Source organism: Schistocerca gregaria, chromosome 2, assembly GCF_023897955.1.
Source record: "Schistocerca gregaria isolate iqSchGreg1 chromosome 2, iqSchGreg1.2, whole genome shotgun sequence".
Lineage (NCBI taxonomy): Eukaryota > Metazoa > Arthropoda > Insecta > Orthoptera > Acrididae > Schistocerca > Schistocerca gregaria.
In genome coordinates this window covers 806,348,671-806,369,484 of record NC_064921.1, presented here as the reverse complement: position 1 = coordinate 806,369,484, position 20,814 = coordinate 806,348,671, and the positions used below count along the sequence as shown (strand labels likewise).

The 20,814-nt window shown below is 44.9% G+C and overlaps 1 protein-coding gene and 1 pseudogene across 2 annotated transcripts in view; one reads left to right on the top strand and one right to left on the bottom strand.

Annotated features, from left to right (window-relative positions):
* The window catches only part of LOC126335094 (uncharacterized), a 789,781-nt gene that overhangs the window by 296,029 nt on the left and 472,938 nt on the right, over nucleotides 1-20,814 (bottom strand). For both annotated transcript variants that reach the window (XM_049998003.1, XM_049998004.1), the window contains exon 6: nucleotides 14,366-16,745. In XM_049998003.1, coding sequence (XP_049853960.1) covers nucleotides 14,366-16,183 — 1,818 coding nt within the window. In that variant the 5' untranslated portion in view covers nucleotides 16,184-16,745. The remainder of the gene's footprint in view (nucleotides 1-14,365; nucleotides 16,746-20,814) is intronic.
* Nucleotides 816-933, top strand: LOC126337132 (5S ribosomal RNA; annotated as a pseudogene).

Genomic DNA, 20,814 nt, shown 5'->3' with positions numbered 1-20,814 from the left:
TATTTTGCTTATTTTATGTTTACCATTAGATATCAGTTAATTTTTTGTCAGAAGAAATCCAACACCATGTTCTGAAATAGTGTCTTGTTTCTCCACTAGGCAGTGCTACAGGTTCCTCCAAAAATCGTAACACAACACACGCACAAATGCCTACTAAATAATGTAAATCCACCCGATGATGGAGGTTTAAACCTTTGATACGCCTCGTGGAAATAAATAAAACGGTGACTGGTAACAGTAAACTTGTTGTTTCATTTAATCAGACAGACACATTTTTAAAAAAGTGGAGCTTAACTTCAAATATGTTTGACGTCAGCGTTCAATAACTACTCACCGACAAGTGGCAGAGCTAGCAGTGGAGGGTATATGAAGCGTGTCGGGGGAACGCGGTAAACATCGCAGTCTTTGTCGTGACGCGGAAACCGAGACATTTATCTGACATCCAAAAAGACATGATTATTGTCTTTGGGGCCAAGGGTGGAGGCACTTCCGAAACAGCTAAGTTTGTAAACTGTTTGCGTGCCGCAGTGACTCGTACCGTGCATGGCACAATGGCGCTATTCAAAACCAGCGGCGACGGAACTGTTGTGCACCACGGCCCAGGGGTGAACGACGGCTGTGGAGATGTGTTCGGGAACAGACGTGCAACTGTTGAGCAACTGACCGCCCAAACGAACCAAGGGGCTACAAACAGTGTCTCATCAACCACCGTTCAGCGAACGTCGTTGTGTATCAACAGCCGCCTGGTTCATCCTCCCACACTAACTTTATCGGCGACGAAGCCTGGAATTTGCATGCGAATACCGGCAACTGGAGGCAACGGCCTTGCCGCAGTGGATAAACCGGTTCCCATCAGATCACCGAAGTTCAGCGCTGTCGGGCGTGGCCGGCACTTGGATGGGTGACCATCCGGGCCGCCATGTGCTGTTGCCATTTTTCGAGGTGCACTCAGCCTCGTGATGCCAACTGAAGAGGTACTCGACCGAACAGTAGCGGCTCCGGTCAAAGAAAACCATCATAACGACCGGGAGATCGGTGTGCTGACCACACCAAACGCCCCTCCTATCCGTATCCTCAGCTGAGGATGACACGGTGGTCGGATGGTCCCGATGGGACACTTGTGGCCTGAAGACGGAGTGTTACTGCGACCGTAACTGGACGTCCACTTAGTATCGATGATGAATCACGTGTTGTGCTCCGTCGGATAGATGGCCGTTGGCGTGAACGACGTGAAACGTCTGACAGCAAATACTCTGCAACAACTGTCGAAAGGGTCCAGACCAGAGGAGGCAGTGCCATAGTTTGTAGAATGTTTTCGCCGCATTCCCTGGGTGATCTCGTCATTCTAGAAGGCACAATGTATAAAGACAAGCATGAATGTATCCTCGGGCATCCTGTCCACCCCTACATGCAGTTTGCCTTTCTTCGGAACGTTGGTATGTAACAGTAGGACAATGCAACGTAACGCATCACACAAGTTGCAGAGTATGAATGTGTTTCGAAAAACACCAGGATGAGTTTACCCTACTCTCCCGGGCATCTAACATCTAATTCCCCGGATTTAAACCCAATCGAGAATCTGTGGGACCATTTCGATCGGGCTGTGCGGGTCATGGGTCCTCAACAGAGAAAGCTTGAGCAGTTGGCCACGGCATTGGAGTCGGCGTGGCTCTACAATCCTTCCAGAACCTCACTGACTCTCGTTCTGCACGTCTCGCAGCGGTCCACGGTGCAAAAGTTGGTTGTTCAGACTTTTAACTGGTGGTCGGATTAATGTGACTGGACATTGTATTTCACGGAGTGTGCTGAATATTTTGGAAAATGAATCACGGGCCTTGACCACTTAAAATAATGATATTGAATTATACCGATAAATATTGATAGGAAGACGAAATTAGAAGGTGTATATAAAACAGATTTTGTCAGGAAAATAGGTTTGTGCAGTGTAATTCTAGGAGATTTAATAAGGTGGTCAGGTAAAAATTGGTCCAACCAATGAGGAGCGTTCCCCTCCCTCCATCAGTTCATAAAATGTATTTTTTCAAATATTCTTGAAGTATTGCAGTGTCTTATACGTCTATCTGCAGCTACGCATGCAAATGCTTATGGCCAATTGATAAAAGGCAACTCAATGTAAACGCAATGAAAACTATCATAGCTGTTAAAATCAATTTTAATTATTTCTGCATGAGTTTCTGCGCTCCTACAAAAGCAGCAACGAGAAGTGTAAACTAAAATTTGGATTTTTGTTGAGATTTAAAGTGACAAGTGCACCGAGAACATTTAATGCAGCTGTAAAACTAATTTTCTAGAATTTATTGTTGGCTAAACAAGTAAGAAAGGTAAGTTGCTTTCTTGTCCATATTTTACTATTTACTATGTATGGACTCATAAATGTGATCAGGCCTATTAAAAATAGGAAATAGTTTTAAAATGAATACAGAACATTCTTGTGTAGCATGTTAATGTGTTTCGTGATTATACGCACATCGAATGACATAAAATTATACCTCTTTCACCTTGAACGCTGTTGATTATGTAGCTTTAATCAATTTCACATATTTAAAATGCACCACCTTTATAAACTAAAGGAATATTTTGTTCTCACAATTTTTCATGAAAGTAGTAATGTAATTCGAAGCATCCCTGGTTGATTTAACGCCGTATACACGCTGTTTATTCTTATGGAATTATTTATGTCTCATTCCTTACATGAGATTAACGTTGGTGTTACTAAATTGTTGAACAATAGCGAAAAACCGTAGTCAGGGACGAAAACCTCGTTCTTGGGAAATGTGTACTCTTCTACAAAATACAACGATATCGTGTGTATACTACATTTCAGCTCGGTAACAATAGTACTGAAGTCCCTAGAACATGTAAAAATAATAAGATGTACGATATACAGAACTAATTGCATCAATAACGAACGGCAGTAGTTTATTAATTCACATACCGCTCTTCTGTTGTTTTTTTTTAATATCAGGTATGTGCGCATGCTCGCGCGTGCCATGTACCATGTCTGTCTGCAGTTCAAACGTTATGACGTGAGCTAAAGTACAAATGAGTTAATTTAACGGTAGTATTTCGCATTATACAATAGTACTACGCAGCAGTCTTTGGCTTCCAGAAGATCTAACTACTAGCGTGTCGGGAGTAATGTATTGAGATAATAACAGGCGAATGCTCCTTCCTCTGCACATACACCACGGTCGGCAAGCAATGTAAAAAAAAAAAAAGGTCTGTCAAAATCTGGACAAGACATGCGCTAACGACGTCAGCGTCGTCGCCACTGTGAAATTAGAAACTCATTTCACAGTTAATTTGCAGCACCCTCAAAGGCGCTCCCTCAGCCAAGTAGTAAAGGCGTACAGATTCCGTGTCTAACATGGAGACTCCGCTGCGCCGTGCTGTAACGTAACGCCAACTGCAAACCGTATGCCGGACGCATGTGTGTTATTCACAGTGCTAGTCATTGCGATTTTTCCTCGTTGAAAAGTATTTGTTAGTGTAGCTGCTCAGCTATATATCCATCTAAATAATTGACGCATCTCTTTCTTGTGATTTACAGAGAAAATTAATCACCTGCCAGATGGACTTGCAGATTAAGGCATGATGAAAGATAAAGAAGTAAAATTTGCGCTTTTCTTGTCAGTTTGAATTTTCAACGATGTCTGTGTTAGTGGATGTTGGGATATTTTTGGTCTCCTGGTTGCTGTTGTTGTCTTCAATCCGAAGACTGGTTTGATGCAGATTTGCCTGCAACCCTCTTCATCGCTGCACAGCTATCGCTTCCTACATCCATTTGAACCTGGGCCACATAGTGGTATGTGTATATTTGCTGAAAGCCTTCAAAAAGTTTTGGATGGCAGAAGACGATAAAAATACTTAAGAGAAGAGGGGAAACACAGACACACAAAGAATCTAAACCATGTCTGTCTTCAACAAAATCGAAGAGTCAGAAGAGTAGAAAATAAAGAAATACAAGCACGTGCTAAGACGAGTGTGAGACAGGACTACAGGTTGTCTCAGCTGCTAGATGAAGAAACAATAAAAATTTCGAATCGGAATAAAAATTTAATAGGAAAATGGAAAATACGGTATGGCGTCAGTGGCCGGGAGTTCAAATGGCTCTGAGCACTATGGGACTTAACAGCTGAGGTCATCAGTCCCCTAAACTTAGAACTACGTAAACCTAACGACATCACACACATCCATGCCCGAGGCAGGATTCGAACCTGCGACCGTAGCAGCAGCGCGGTTCCGGACTAAAGCGCCTAGAACCGCTCAACCACCGCGGCCGCCCTGGGTGGAAATTCCCAGACGGGAATTTCGGCCGCCAAGTGCAAGTCTTATTGAGTGCGACGCCACGTTGGGCAACTTGCGCGTTGACAATGCGGATGAAATTATGATGAGGGCAGCACAACACCAAGTCCCCAAGGGGAGAAAATCTCCCGCCCCGGCCAGGAATCGAACCCGGTCCCACGCGCGTGGCATTCCAACGCGCTGACCATTCAGCTAATGGGGCAGACAGTAATTGGAACAACACTGACTTTTACTTAGTTCACACACTTTTTTGGAGAAATATTGAGAACATCTAATTAAGACAAAGGACATCTTACATGCGAATAGATTGTATTAGGATCAAGCAGAACTGAGATGTGAAGGTTAGGCTGTTGGTTGCTGGCTTAATCAGGGGGTACCGACAGCTAAACTACGTATAGTAAACATTATTATTGCAGAGAGAGAGAGAGAAAGTATTCGAAATCGTTCTTAGTCATTTTTAGATTCGAATGTTTATTACGGTGTAAGAATACTGTATTGTGAAGTCTTATAATGAAATAGTCGCGAAGCACTTGTAATTAGACGTGTAGCGAATCATGTTATAAGTCTGCGACGCAAGCTGTTCTGAAGAATCTATGGAGGCAAGCGGTAATCAATTAAGTATCGCTGGCGCTGAAATAGTTGCGTTGTTCCGATTGTGAAGAACTGTTAGTATCGAAATTGGAAGCTTGTTTAGTGCGTATACAGGATTAAATTGTAGTTCAAAAAGAATTGTTAAGTATAGTGTGTTGCGTGCGTGGATGGTTCTCTCTGCGCAGTGACTGAGGCGTTATTAAACGGCAGAAAGTATTTTACTCTGCTTAGTAGAAAATATATTACACTGCATAGTAGAAGACGTTCATATCATCCCTCTGCAGCGCATTTAATTAATATGGAGAGAAAGGAGCGCAGATTGTTGTTGCAAACAGCATTAGATAAACTGTAACGTGGTGGATAGTGTTACTTTTACTAAAGATTTTAAAGTAGTTGTTTACTGAATCACTACTATAAATATTCTTTTAGCACATTTTGGTGCTCTGTCCTCGTTCGCTGCATAGTAGTGCAGAGTTTCTCCACACTGGTCTTACTTCCTTAGTTAATTACACATTTCACAGATTATTTGAAGGATTCTTATGTCTAAATGACGTGGGACGAGCCAGTTTACAGAATATGTGTAAATGATTAGTGCTAACGTTAATGAGCACATTATTTTTGAGTCCTATTCATGCAACTACACTTCGAAAGTGGAATTTTTCTCTTTTCTTTTCTTTTTTTAAAGGAAACAGGCTATTTGCTTTTAAACAGTATTCCATCGGTGATGGAAGAAGAAGTTGTTCAGGAGAAATGATTTTAGGCTAGATTCAAAACTTGCTTTGTAACCTGCCAGACATATTGTGTTATTGGGCAAATGATCAAAGAGTTTTGTTGCTGCCGATTCTAATCCTTTTCGACCCACTGACAGCTTTACAAGAATGTAATAAAGGTCTTTTTTCCTCTAGTTTTGTAGGCGTGGACGTCACTAATCTTCTCAAATTGTGAGATTTTAATTGAATCTACTATGGGTTTTTGGTGAAACATTGTAAATTAACTAAATAAAGAGTGTTTCTTGCCTTGTTTCACAAATTTTATTACGGCTAATGCACCACCTAGGTTTAGTTAATTTTCACCAAGAACCCTCAGTTGTTTCAATTAAAATCTATTTGCAAGTACGTTATTGATTCCAGAGATAATAATGCAAAGTTAAACAGGACGATAGGGCAAAATAGTCATCTCAACTTCTTAATGTATCGATCCTTGGCTTAATGTGAAATTCCTTCAATGACTTGTTTTTTTTCCCCCAACATGTAACTGGGAAAAAAGTTATGCATTTGCCAAGAACTTTTTATCTACTAATGGATTTAGGCCCAAAGTTTTACTTCTATCTCTGAGTTGCGATATCATCTAAAATAGCTGAATAATTGAATTGGGTTTGCTCATTTAATAATAGGTGTGGGGACGTACACATCTGTTTTTTAATTTATAAAATTTCTAACTGGCTGTGATAGATTCTTTACGACGAATTTCATTAGCGAACATATTTATATTGACTGAAATATCTAGCTCCTTGAAGACGTACCTACATTGCGACTGCATATAATTCTTACTGGTCGCTTTTGTGCAATCAATACATGTCTTTCTCAGTGGTGATTTACCCCAGAAAATTATACTATAAGATATTATTGAAAGGAAATGTGCAAAATTTGTCAGAAAGTTGACTAAATATTAAGAGGTAAGGTTGTCTAAATGAAACGAGTGCATAGGTCAGTTTAAATAAGGAGAATGGCCGACTATGTTTACTAGGAAATTGTAGCGCTCCTGTAACGGAGACCGCATATAGAACGCTTGTGCAACTCGTTCTTTGAGCAAGTCAGTTAGATGGGAATCCTTGAAGGAAAGGAAGACTACCTTTTCGTGAAATGCCGCTGATGAAGTTTAGAGAACGGGTTACTTATGATATAACGTTAGAAGTTTGGTAGTTTGGTTCACGAATGGGTATTATCATATACTTGTTCTTTATTAACTTTTCATTCATAGACCTAAGTGATCCGCACAGGCCCTTTGACATTCGCTCTATTGAAGAGGGCGGTTGTTTTCAGCTTAATTACAGCGAAGAATTTGGAACCCCACAGCCACGACTTTCAGCAAGGTTGCAGAATGTGGTCGAAATTTTAGTACTTTATAACTGATGCTATACTCTTTTCAAGTTTTGTGGAATAGGTTACACACTTTTTCTGTGTGTTTTTTTTTTTTTTTTTTTTTTTTTTTTTTTTTTTTTTTTTTTTTTTTTTTTGGTAGACCCCTAATAATTAGCTGTATAGGGATTGATGGCCATTAGAGGGATCGACAAAACAGCCAAACGTCGAATAGTAGACTATATGCCTCTGCAGGAAGTCCAATACGTAAACGGTGAATCAGTAGAAGACCTGGTCGAAGGCAATTATTTGCAGCCTGTGAATAGACTGCTGCGCAGAATCGAAAACACCTGGTGGACTGTATGCTACTGAAACGTAAGTAGACTGCTTCGGCTATCGTCCACCAAATAATATTGCCTTTGTGTTGAAACAAACCTCTACAGTAGGGTAACGAGCTTCGTTGAACAGCATACTGTCTCGCATCTCTATATTGTTAGACTGAAGGAATGACAATGACTCAAATTTTACTGATAACTCCAAAAGATTTTTGGCACTACTTTTAAAACTATCTCATTTGCTTTACGTGTATTAAGTGATTTTCTTGCGAACGCTACGAGATATGTCATCAGTCGATCAGTGAACGTTCTGCTTGGTTTCTGTTCAAGTATTTTTTGTCACTCGATAAATAATGCCTAACGCTTTTCTGAAGAAGTCAATATTTAAAAAAAAATAGCAAGATAACGTTTTGCGTGGTATTTTTTTATACGGTTTGAGAGTGTGGTATCTTAAATGCATATTGAAACAGCTGCATTTTAACGTATGTATGGTATTTTATATTTGTTTTTTGTTTATGTTTGTGAGATAATATGTGAGACTGTGCGTTAGTTACATCGTTAAATTGCGCTGCCTTTTTTAAAAAACTAAAGCAGAGCATACACTGTAGATAGTGGGCAAATGCAGAAACAATTAAAAGGTTAATTTGTTATTAATTCCGTTCTGATCATATGTTTTCAATTACTTCAGTGTTATGCGTGTATCTAGAAGTATCGAGACTAATACTGAAAATGTTGTTGTTGTTGTTGTCTTCAGTCCTGAGACTGGTTTGATGCAGCTCTCCATGCTACTCTATCCTGCGCAAGCTGCTTCATCTCCCAGTACCTACTGCAACCTACATCCTTCTGAATCTGCTTAGTGTACTCATCTCTCGGTCTCCCTCTACGATTTTTACCCTCCACACTGCCCTCCAATGCTAAATTTGTGATCCCTTGATGCCTCAAAACATGTCCTACCAACCGATCCCTTCTTCTAGTCAAGTTGTGCCACAAACTTCTCTTCTCCCCAATCCTATTCAATACCTCCTCATTAGATACGTGATCTATCCACCTTATCTTCAGTATTCTTCTGTAGCACCACATTTCGAAAGCTTCTATTCTCTTCTTGTCCAAACTAGTTATCGTCCATGTTTCACTTCCATACATGGCTACACTCCAAACAAATACTTTCAGAAACGACTTCCTGATACATAAATCTATATTCGATGTTAACAGATTTCTCTTCTTCAGAAACGCTTTCCTTGCCATTGCCAGTCTACATTTTATATCCTCTCTACTTCGACCATCATCAGTTATTTTACTTCCTAAATAGAAAAACTCCTTTACTACTTTAAGTGTCTCATTTCCTAATCTAATTCCCTCAGCATCACCCGATTTAATTTGACTACATTCCATTATCCTCGTTTTGCTTTTGTTAATGTTCATCTTATATCCTCCTTTCAAGACACTGTCCATTCCGTTCAACTGCTCTTCCAAGTCCTTTGCCGTCTCTGACAGAATTACAATGTCATCGGCGAACCTCAAAGTTTTTACTTCGTCTCCATGAATTTTAATACCTACTCCAAATTTTTCTTTTGTTTCCTTTACTGCTTGCTCAATATACAGATTGAATAACATCGGGGAGAGGCTACAACCCTGTCTCACTCCTTTCCCAACCACTGCTTCCCTTTCATGCCCCTCGACTCTTATGACTGCCATCTGGTTTCTGTACAAATTATAAATAGCCTTTCGCTCCCTGTATTTTACCCCTGCCACCTTTAGAATTTGAAAAAGAGTATTCCAGTCAACATTGTCAAAAGCTTTCTCTAAGTCTACAAATGCTAGAAACGTAGGTTTGCCTTTTCTTAATCTTTCTTCTAAGATAAGTCGTAAGGTCAGTATTGCCTCACGTGTTCCAACATTTCGACGGAATCCAAACTGATCCTCCCCGAGGTCTGCATCTACCAGTTTTTCCATTCGTCTGTAAAGAATTCGCGTTAGTATTTTGCAGCCGTGGCTTATTAAACTGATAGTTCGGTAATTTTCACATCTGTCAACACCTGATTTCTTTGGGATTGGAATTATTATATTCTTCTTGAAGTCTGAGGGTATTTCGCCTGTCTCATACATCTTGCTCACCAGCTGGTAGAGTTTTGTCATGACTGGCTCTCCCAAGGCCGTCAGTAGTTCTAATGGAATGTTGTCTACTCCGGGGGCCTTGTTTTGACTCAGGTCTTTCAGTGCTCTGTCAAACTCTTCACGCAGTATCGTATCTCCCATTTCGTCTTCATCTACATCCTCTTCTATTTCCATAATATTGTCCTCAAGTACATCGCCCTTGTATAAACCTTCTATATACTCCTTCCACCTTTCTGCCTTCCCTTCTTTGCTTAGAACTGGGCTGCCATCTGAGCTCTTGATATTCATACACGTGGTTCTCTTCTCTCCAAAGGTCTCTTTAATTTTCCTGTAGGCAGTATCTATCTTACCCCTAGTGAGATAAGCTTCTACATCCTTACATTTGTCCTCTAGCCATCCCTGTTTAGCCATTTTGCACTTCCTGTCGATCTCATTTTTCAGACGTTTGTATTCCTTTTTGCCTGCTTCATTTACTGCATTTTTATATTTTCTCCTTTCATCAATTAAATTCAATATTTCTTCTGTTACCCAAGGATTTCTAGCAGCCCTCGTCTTTGTACCTACTTTATCCTCTGCTGCCTTCACTACTACATCCCTCAGAGCTACCCATTCTTCTTCTACTGTACTTCTTTCCCCTATTCCTGTCAATTGTTCCCTTATGCTCTCTCTGAAACTCTGTACAACCTCTGGTTCTTTCAGTTTATCCAGGTCCCATCTCCTTAATTTCCCACCTTTTTGCAGTTTCTTCAGTTTTAATCTACAGGTCATAACCAATAGATTGTGGTCAGAGTCCACATCTGCCCCTGGAAATGTCTTACAACTTAAAACCTGGTTCCTAAATCTCTGTCTTACCATTATATAATCTATCTGATACCTTTTAGTATCTCCAGGGTTCTTCCACGTATACAACCTTCTTTCATGATTCTTAAACCACGTGTTAGCTATGATTAAGTTGTGCTCTGTGCAAAATTCTATTAGGCGGCTTCCTCTTTCATTTCTTAGCCCCAGTCCATATTCACCTATTATGTTTCCTTCTCTCCCTTTTCCTACACTCGAATTCCAGTCACCCATTACTATTAAATTTTCGTCTCCCTTCACTATCTGAATAATTTCTTTTATTTCATCGTACATTTCTTCAATTTCTTCGTCATCTGCAGAGCTAGTTGGCATATAAACTTGTACTACTGTAGTAGGTGTGGGCTTCGTATCTATCTTGGCCACAATAATGCGTTCACTATGCTGTTTGTAGTAGCTTACCCGCATTCCTATTTTCCTATTCATTATTAAACCTACTCCTGCATTACCCCTATTTGATTTTGTGTTTATAACCCTGTAGTCACCTGACCAGAAGTCTTGTTCCTCCTGCCACCGAACTTCACTAATTCCCACTATATCTAACTTTAACCTATCCATTTCCCTTTTTAAATTTTCTAACCTACCTGCCCGATTAAGGGATCTGACATTCCATGCTCCGATCCATAGAACGCCAGTTTTCTTTCTCCTGATAACGACATCCTCCTGAGTAGTCCCCGCCCGGAGATCCGAATGGGGGACTATTTTACCTCCGGAATATTTTACCCAAGAGGATGCCATCATCATTTAATCATACAGTAAAGCTGCATGCCCTCGGGAAAATTACGGCTGTAGTTTCCCCTTGCTTTCAGCCGTTCGCAGTACCAGCACAGCAAGGCCGTTTTGGTTAATGTTGCAAGGCCAGATCAGTCAATCATCCAGACTGTTGCCCCTGCAACTACTGAAAAGGCTGCTGCCCCTCTTCAGGAACCACACGTTTGTCTGGCCTCTCAACAGATACCCCTCCGTTGTGGTTGCACCTACGGTACGGCCATCTGTATCGCTGAGGCACGCAAGCCTCCCCACCAACGGCAAGGTCCATGGTTCATGGGGGGAGGAATACTGAAAATACCGTCTCCAATATCCGCTTTGTTACTCAAATGCGATCGCAGATTTCTCTAATTGCGTAACTGCGATATAAGGGGTGTCTCTAAACTGGCCACACTGGACTCACATTTGGGAGGACGACGGTTCAAACCCACGTCCGGCCTTCTTGATTGAAGTTTTCTGCGATTTCCCTAAACCGCTCTAGGCAAATGCCGGTGTGGCTCCTTTGACAGAGCACGGCCGACTTCCATCCCCATCCTTCCCTAATCCAATGAGACTGAAGACCTCGCTGTTTGATCTCTTCTCCCCAAATCAATCCAATCCAACCCAAAATCTAAACTGGCATTGTACGCTTTAAGTACTTGTTAACATTATATTCAGTTTTACGCGTCTGCTGTGTTAAAGAGAGATAGTACCCTGATTTGCTTCTGTTAGTTATTACATTTATAACCAACTAATAAATGTGTTATCAATTTCCAGGGCTAAGGGTCAAACGATACGGTATTCGTTCGTCAAATTGAACACAGTGTGTCTTCTTCCGCTGATGGTCCGCATACCGTTCCATTACAGTGGGGTCTAGAAATGAAAATTGTTATCGCTTTAATTACGTGGTACAAATGTAGCAATTACGAGAGTTGCGGAGCTCTTTGGAAGTTCAGTCATTATGTATGTACCCTTTCTGTGTTGGTATAATTACTGTAAATAGTCAATCTTCAATTATTATTAATTATTGACTAATTGGCTTGAATGAGGACTAATTTTCTTGGATTACCGCTTGTTTTCTGATGCTCAGCCATATTTTTATTTGTGTCTGTGAAAGAGCTCTTTCCAACAACTACCCTAGAGGGAGAATTATGATCGGAAAGAAATAGCTAAGAGAAATACACTCAGAAGCACGTATGTGGTAGTGTTGCATGTGATTGTGCGGATAGAAGAGAGTACTACAGAAAAGAGGGCCACGAAAATGTTGACAGATAAGACGTATTTCTCTGTAAAATGCATAGCGTAAACACGTGAATGAGTGTCACAATATGGCAGTTAACGTAATGTAAAATGTGACGACAGAATGACACTTAAACATCTACAGGCTACAGACCTCTAAACCTGTCTCTTCTACCTTTATCCTTTCTCACTGCATGGTCTTCAGGCCCTTCTCGTTTCGAGAATGTGCAGTACTTCTTTTTAAGATCTTTCCTCTTTCTGCAGCTGCAATTTTTATTTAAAATAGAAGAAATCAGTTTTTAATATCGTAAATGAAACTCATCTGTCTAGTAATTGTAAAACACACGTGTTTCATCTTTTTAATTGTCCTGCATCGACTGTATGCGATCAGGCGAAAGAGCTGAATGTATAGAAGATAAAACAGTTATTTGTGTGAGACGCACTTATTTTATCCACGAATGTTTTCGAGAGCCAATATCCACATGTTCTGGTCGATTAGCGGATTACATTACAATTTCATTTGTTGGCTGTAGCCAATTGTGTGTTTAGGACTTCACTTCGGTATAAATGAGGTGTAATTTGTCACTTGATGTCGTGATCGGGGCCCGAGATTATAAATTGTAAATTAACTTTATAAATTTTAAAAAGTAATAAAATTATTGGTTAAAACAGTCTTGTTTGCAATTTTAGTTTTTTATTTTTCAACGACACGTTTCGCCTTATTTAGGCATCTTCAGGTTACCTACATAGAAAACAGAGAACAAATACATCTATTTGAGAATCGTTGAAAAATGAAAAAGTAAAATTGGAACCAAGTCTGTTGTAACCAACACTGTTAAGCACTGGTTTGCTGCATGCCACATACGGATTGAAGGATTTAGATAGTAAAGTTTGCCCGAAAAATATAATTTCAGAGCCGTATTGTGATAGCATGTGAAATCTACACATTATTTGTAGCGACACGAAACTCAAAACAGACAGCTGGCTATATTCACCTAATGATATTGTAAAGTAATCCCTCGGAACTTGTTGCGGAAGGAATAAAAGTGACTGACACGGATAAATGCTTTTCTCTCTCGTGTCATAAATAGTAGCAGATTCCAAACCACTGTCCGATGTGGACGACATAAAGCGTACTGACAGCATCAAACTCTCCGCACGTGTAAGTGTATAAACGTAAGAGATAGTGCATAGTATCCAGGATCTACATCTACATTTACATTTATACTCCGCAAGCCACCCAACGGTGTGTGGCGGAGGGCACTTTACGTGCCATTGTCAGTACCTCCCTTTCCTGTTCCAGTCGCGTATGGTTTGCGGGAAGGACGACTGCCGGAAAGCCTCCGTGGGCGCTCGAATCTCTCTAATTTTACATTCGTGATCTCCACGGGAGAAACCTGGACAGCAAGCTGCACCGCGCTGCAGACCAACTCTCTTGCACAGTCTGCCACTTGAGTTTGCTAAACATCTCCGTAACGCTGTCACGCTTCCCAAATAACTCTGTGACGAAACGCGCCGCTCTTCTTTGGATCGTCTCTATCTCCTCCGTTAACCCGACCTGGTACGGATCCCACACAGATGAGCAATACTCAATTATAGATGATTAACTGACAACCTCAGCTGCCGACAGGTGGTGTTGATATACCTCGATGCGGACAGCTGAAAATGTGTGCCCCGACCGGGACTCGAACCCGGGATCTCCTGCTTACATGTCAGACGCTCTATCGATCTGAGCCACCGAGGACAATGCTGAATAGCGCGACTGCAGGGACTTATCCCTTGCGCGCCTTCCGTGAGACTGACATTCCGAACTGTCCACAATTCTACATATGTATTGTACCTTATAGATATGGGAATGTATTCGCAATACATTACAATTTGTCTATGTTAAGGGTCAGTTGCCACTCCGTGCACCAAGTGCCTATCCGCTGCAGATCTTCCTGCATTTCGCCGCAATTTTCTAATGCTGCAACTTCACTGTATACTACAGGATCGTATGGCAAAATTGATAGAAGTAGGATATGGCAACATTGTTCACTGGAGACAGAATAGGCAAGGAGGAGTAATGTGGTGTGTTACCTGCGCGGCAGCAGCCCGCTGCTGCCAGGAGGCTGGTGTGGGCCTGCCCCTGAGGAGGGCTTCGCTGGGGCACTTCTCGAAGATGAGGACCCGCTCCGCGACGGAGCCCCTCGTGAGGAAGGGCCGCACCGGGTTGGAGGCGGACTGTCGGATGTGCTGGCGCTGCTGCGACGTCAGCTCGGGGTGCGGCACGGGCTCCGGCCGCGGCCGGGCGGTGTGTGCGCCTGTGGCGGCCGAGGCTGCCCGCACCGCCGGCTTGCCCGCTTTCGGCTCCGCCGCCGCCGCCGTCACCGGCGCGCTGTTGGCACTGTTCTTCTTGGACAGCAGCGACGCCTTCTTGACGGACGCGGGAGCGGCCGGCGATGGCTCCTCGGCGATGATGATGCCCGTCTTGAGCGCGTTGATGAGGCGCTCCTCCTCGCGCGCCACCTCGTCCAGGTACTGCGCCGTATTCTTGCGGTTGTTGTTGCGGGCCGCCTCGGACGGCAGCGTCGCGAATTTGGACTTCCCGCGGTCGGCACCCGCGCCAGTCTTGGCGCCCGTCTTCTCCGGAAGGGCCGACCCGCTGACCACCTTGTTCTTGAGCGGCCACGTAGTCAGCCCGGAGGAGTCTGCGCCGCCGGCAGACTGTGGTGCGGGAGACGGCTGCGACTGCTGCTGCTGCTGCTTCGGCAGGTCTGGCGGGAAAATCGTTTCGATGGTGTCGCCGAGTATGAGCTTCTGGAACGGCACCGTGGTCTTGGTCGGCGTGGTGGACGGAATGGAAGACGTTCGGATGTGAGTGTAAGGCGAAGTTCTCGGCGGGTCGGCCTGCCGAGTCTTGGAGGGGTCAGAGACGGGCGAGGCGTGCTCGAGGTACGGCGAGGTAACGGGGGACGGCGTCTTGGCCGGCTGCTGCCTCTGCGGCTGCTGCGCCGGTCGCTCGAACTTCTGTAGCGCATACTGGATGGACGACGGCAGCGCCTTGGACGACGGCGAGGACGGAGCGGCCGAGCGCTGGCGGGCGGCCGCCAGCCGCGCCTTGTCCTCCGAGACGAAGTTGTTGACGAACTGCTCCAGACTCGCCTCGGACGCCAGGAGGTCCACCATGGGGGTCTGGCTCGGCGAGTGCAGCGGCGACGTCTTGGCGGGAGAAGCGCGCCTCTGGCCGGCTTCTGCCGGGCCGGGCCGCGGCTGCTGCTGCTGCTGCTGCTGTTGCGGCGTTAGGGCGGGCACGAACTTGTCGGCGGCGTGGCACGACAGGATCTCGGTGGGCTTGAGACCGCGCGACTTCCACGTCTGGTAGATGGCTTCGGCGTGGTCCGAGATCTGCTTGGCGATGGCGGCGATGTCCTCTTCGGGCTCCGAGGAGCCGGAGGCGGCGGAGGAGGTGGACGAGGCGGAGGAGGAGGAGACGGGCCGGAAGCTGCGCGCGCGGTCGGCGGGGGCGGAGGCGGGGGCGGCCCCGGCGTGGCGGGCGCGCGCCGCCTCCTCGCGCAGCTGCGGGTGGCGCTCCAGCAGGTAGGAGACGGCGGCCGGGCTGAGGTCGGTGCCCGCGTCCAGCACCAGCTCGGCGCAGCCCGCCTCCACGGGCACCACGTTGACGGGCACGGCGTAGCCGAAGTGCACGGCGCGGCAGTCGACGGGCGAGGCGGCCGCTCCCGCGTCGCCCACCAGGCACGCGTTCAGGTCCGGGCAGTGCACGGCGCGCGCCGGCCGCGGGTCCACCGTGCACGACGCGTACCGCGTCACCGAGCGCGCCAACTGCAGCCCGCCCCGCGCCGCCGGCTCGCCGCCTCCCGCTGCGCCCCCGCGTCCGCCCCCGGCAGGCGCGCTCATGGCGCCATGGCCGCGCGCCCCAGCCCCTCACCGCCGCCCGCCTCGAGAGCTTTCTGCTCCGACACTCGGCACGGCACGCACTCCTAGCCAACGCGTCGGCCGAAACATCCACACCGTCGGAGGACCCCGACACTCTTCTACACGACCATACCTAACCGCACCACACGACTACACTCCGACAAATCACACTCGACTGTATCGCCACTGTACAATCTGCACTGTCTCGCTCGAGCACAAACACACACTGCCACAAAACTCGGTCTCACTTTGTGGGCGGAGAAACGGAGTGTTCCAGTCTGACGATGCCGCAGAACTAACGCGACACTGTCGACTCTCACTGGCCGGCACTAAATATATATGCTTCTTCAGCTTCACGGCACGAGCACTGCACTCCAGACGTAATTTTAGCCCGTCGTACAGAGGTAGAAGTTGTGCTCCCGTGTGTCCCTGCACGCTACCTACCTGTGCGCTGGAGCGCAGATCTCGCGGAGCGTCGGCAGCTCGCACTGTCTGCCGTGCTGTCCCGGCTGCTTCCCCGCTGGGAGGCGCCGCCGCCGCCGGCCTAGTGGGGAGACCAGAACAGAAATAAACCAGCGCTGCCAGCCGCGCCGCCGGGCTGCGCCCTCTCCCTCTCTCTCTCTCGCTCTCTACCTCTCTCTCTCTCTCTCTCTCTCTCTCTCTCTCTCTCTCCCTCTCTCTCTCTCTCCCGCTCTCTCTCTCTCTCTCTCTCTCTCTCTCTCTCTCTCTCTCACACACACACACACACACACAAGGTATGTCCAGACGTGTTACTATTACCCTGTTAATAAAGGTACGATAGTAAGGAATTGATTACCCGCCAGGATAGCAGAGAGCGTTAACGCGCTGCTTCCTGGACTCGGGTAGGCGCGCCGGCCCCGGATAGAATCCACCCGACGCATTAACGACGACGGGCGGTGTGACGGCCAGCCTAGATATGGTTTTTAGGCGATTTTCCACATCTTCCTAGGTGAATACCGGGCTGGTCCCCTCGTCCCGCCTCAGTTACACTACTCTCAGACATTTGAAACACATTCACACTCTTTCACGATTTAAACTAGACTCAGACAGCTGGTGTACACTCCTTCCATCCCGGGGGGGTATGGGGTGGCGGCAGGAAGGACATCCGGCCATCCCTTAAAATTAACCATGCCAAATCCGTACTTAACATTGCCGACGCCGCGCACAATGCGGGATAAAGGCAGTAGCAAAAGAAAGAAAGTACGGAATTGATTCTTAGACATGTGAGTCACTAGAAGGATTTTTTACTAATAGGATCCAGTACGTTCTCCTGGACGACAGGGACCGTCGGAAACAAGAGAGCGTTGGTAGGAGCGCTCCAGGAAAGTGTGATAGGACCGCTCTTGTTCTCAGTATACAGAGTGGGCAAAGCATAACTAGCCTGGCGAATATCACACGAATCTTAACGATAGCCAACCCGAATTACATTATCCGCATCCATGGCGGTTGATGTAACTAGGTCTGCCTGTTTTAAGATACGTGTAATATTTTCTGGAGCGCCTTATTTTGCCTACCGTCTACGTAAATGGCCTAAGGGACAGGATGAGCTGCAATATGCGACTGTTTGCTCATGTCCCTGTAGTGACGAGTGTAACCCCAATCTTTGCGTGGTAGAGTAATGATGGTGTAAGCGTAAGATATGTCATCACAAATGTAAAATTCTCTTTCATTAATGACCGATGTAACCGCCCGAATGTTGAATGCAGGCATGGAAACGTGCATCCATTGTGTTGTACAGGAGCCGTTTGTCAGTTTGTGGGACGGAATTCCACGCCCGTTGCACTTAGTGGGGCAGTACAGGGACGGATAAGCTGTTTGCGGATGTCGCTGGAGCGTCCAGTGATGTCCCATATGTGCTTGATTGGAGACAGATCTGGTGGCAGCACGTCGACACAGTAGAGCATGTGGGTCACAACAGCGATTTGTGGGTAAGTGTTATACTGTTGGAAAACACCCCAGGAATGCTGTTCATAAATGGCAGTACGACAGTTCGCATCACCAGACTGCCTTACGAATTTGCAGTCAGTGTGCTGGGGATAACAACGAGAGTGCTCCTACTATCATACGAACTCGCGGTCCAGACCACAACTCCAAGTGAAGATCCAGTGTGCCCTGCACACAGACAGGTTGGTTGCAGGCCCTCAACTGGTCTACTTCTAACCCACACACGGCCATCACTGGCGCCGAGGTAGAACTACTTTTGATCAGAAAACCACAACAGACCTCCATCCGCTGCTCCAGTGAGCTCCCGTTGACAGCACTGAAGTCGTAAATGGTGGTGGTTTGAAGTCAGTGGAATGCACGCTATAGGGCGTCTAGCTCTGAGCAGTCCTTTAAGTAACCGATCTGTAACAGTTCGTTGTGTCACTGTGCTGCCATCTGGTGCGCAAATTGCTGCTGCAGATGCAATATGATGCGCCAGAGTCACACGCCGAATACGATGGTCTTCCTTCTTGGTAGTGCCACGTGGCCGTCCGGAGCCCGGTCTTCTTGCCACCTTACATTCTCGTGACCACCGCTACCAGCAATTAAATACAATGGCTACATTCTTGCCAACTTTTTCTGCAGTATCGCAGAAGAAACATTGAGCTTCTCGTAGTCATATTACACGACCTCGTTCAAACTTAGTGACGTGCTGATAAAGGCGTCTTTGTCGCCTGAAAGGCAGTCTTCACTAACATCGTCAACACACCAAGTCCAGTCTCAACGGTAAGTAGCACTCATGACCGTTACAGCGTGTATTTTTAAAGCAAACGTGATTTGAATCTTCATAGTGACGCTACTAACAACACTCGTATACGACTGTCGCGAAGTTTGAATAGACATCGTCTTACAGATGTAGAAACAAAGCTACCAACTTCCGTTTATGTGCCACAACTCCTTGCTGTCGCATTTTTTTCCTGCCAATGTATTAAATAACCGGAAAAGAATATTACGAATTTTGTGTGGAGTGGAAGTTGAAATAAATGTGCACGTCTTCGAACAAAGAGATATTGTCCGGCGTCTACTCTTCATTACTACATGATTGTTTTCGCTAGTATCCCATGACAAATCCCACACAGAAGTTTTCCGCTGAGTGGTTTAATATTTTTATTTACATCCGGTCGAAGATCTTGGTTACACAAATTCTCAACGAAATTTGTCCATAATGAACGGCAAGGGCAACTATGTGTAGCAGACAGCGACGAATCACTGTACCACACCACGAAGACAGTTCACGGAACAGACCCCACACCTAGTGAGGCTAGAAAGGTGGAAGCTCTGATAAACATACCGCTGGCCGTGGAAGAACAACAATAGCAAACCGCAGGATACTAAAAGTTGTATCACTCCCAGTGCAGTTAGCTACCCTAGTGAATGATTATAAACATAAAGCATGTTACATGTTAATGACGTTAACTAGTGTCTTATCGAGACTTCTGCAGTCGAAATCATTGTAAATTTATCGTTCCTATTTAGACGCAGTGAAAATGTAAAACTTTCTCGCAGGGTAAAATTTTAAAACTATTGTATATCCACTGTTAAATTCATTTAATTTGATTATGGGAATCATAAAAGTAGATTTTTTGCTCTTATAAACAAGAGGCCTCAAATATTACGAGCATTCTTCACTTACGGTTAATACTGAACTCAAATTTTAATTTTGATTTCTACCTACGTCCATATTTTGTGATATGCTAACAGCTAATTTTTCTGATAAATTTGTGAAATGCAAGAATGCATGTGTGCGTATATGCGTCTGTATACAGTCTACGTAATTACAAGGAGAAGCAATACTTAAGGGGCCGGCTGGTCAGCAGATGTATGTTAGTTTTAGTTACGTGCCTGTGTGCAGAGGAGTAGCTGAATTTTGGCGTCATCTCGGGGTGGCATTGAAGAACCAGCTTATTCGAGTACCAATTTAATAAAGACAGTGGGAGTTGGTTTCAAGAAATTAAACAAATGTTAATTGTTACTATCATTTATTTATCGTTTTATCTACCGACAGCTGACTAAGCAGTATTCGACAGCTCTGCAGTAGACTGCCAGGTAGCACTGTAGCGGTATCAGGGAACAGTATACAGATAAACAAATACAGGAAGCTATCAAGACAACATTATTACTACATTATTCATCGCGTTACCACCGCCCACCCCTCTTTGAACGGTTAGGACTGATCATGAATGCCATTGTGCCTTCCATCTACAATCTGTGTTTCTAAATGGGTGACCCGGTTGATGGTTTCTGTTGTACTTTGACCATCTAATGTCTTCCGGGGGCAACGAAAATTTGATTTTCAATGTTTCATGTACTTATTGACCGAATTAAAAAAATTAAAATACTACTCATTAATAGGAACGGACGAAGCGAAAATGAGCGTGAAGAGAGCGACAAGAAAAGCGTTCATTCACTTGAAAGTAAAATTTTGTCAAACGAAATTTTGTCAAACGATCCCAGTAAAAACCCTAAGCAATTTTAGTCTGATGTAAAATCAGTAAGCGGTTCGAAATCATCTGTTCATCCAATCAGAGACCATACTGGCACGGAAACGGAAGATAAGGCCGAAAGAATGAATTCGATCTTCCGAAACTGTTTCACTGCGAAAGTTCGTA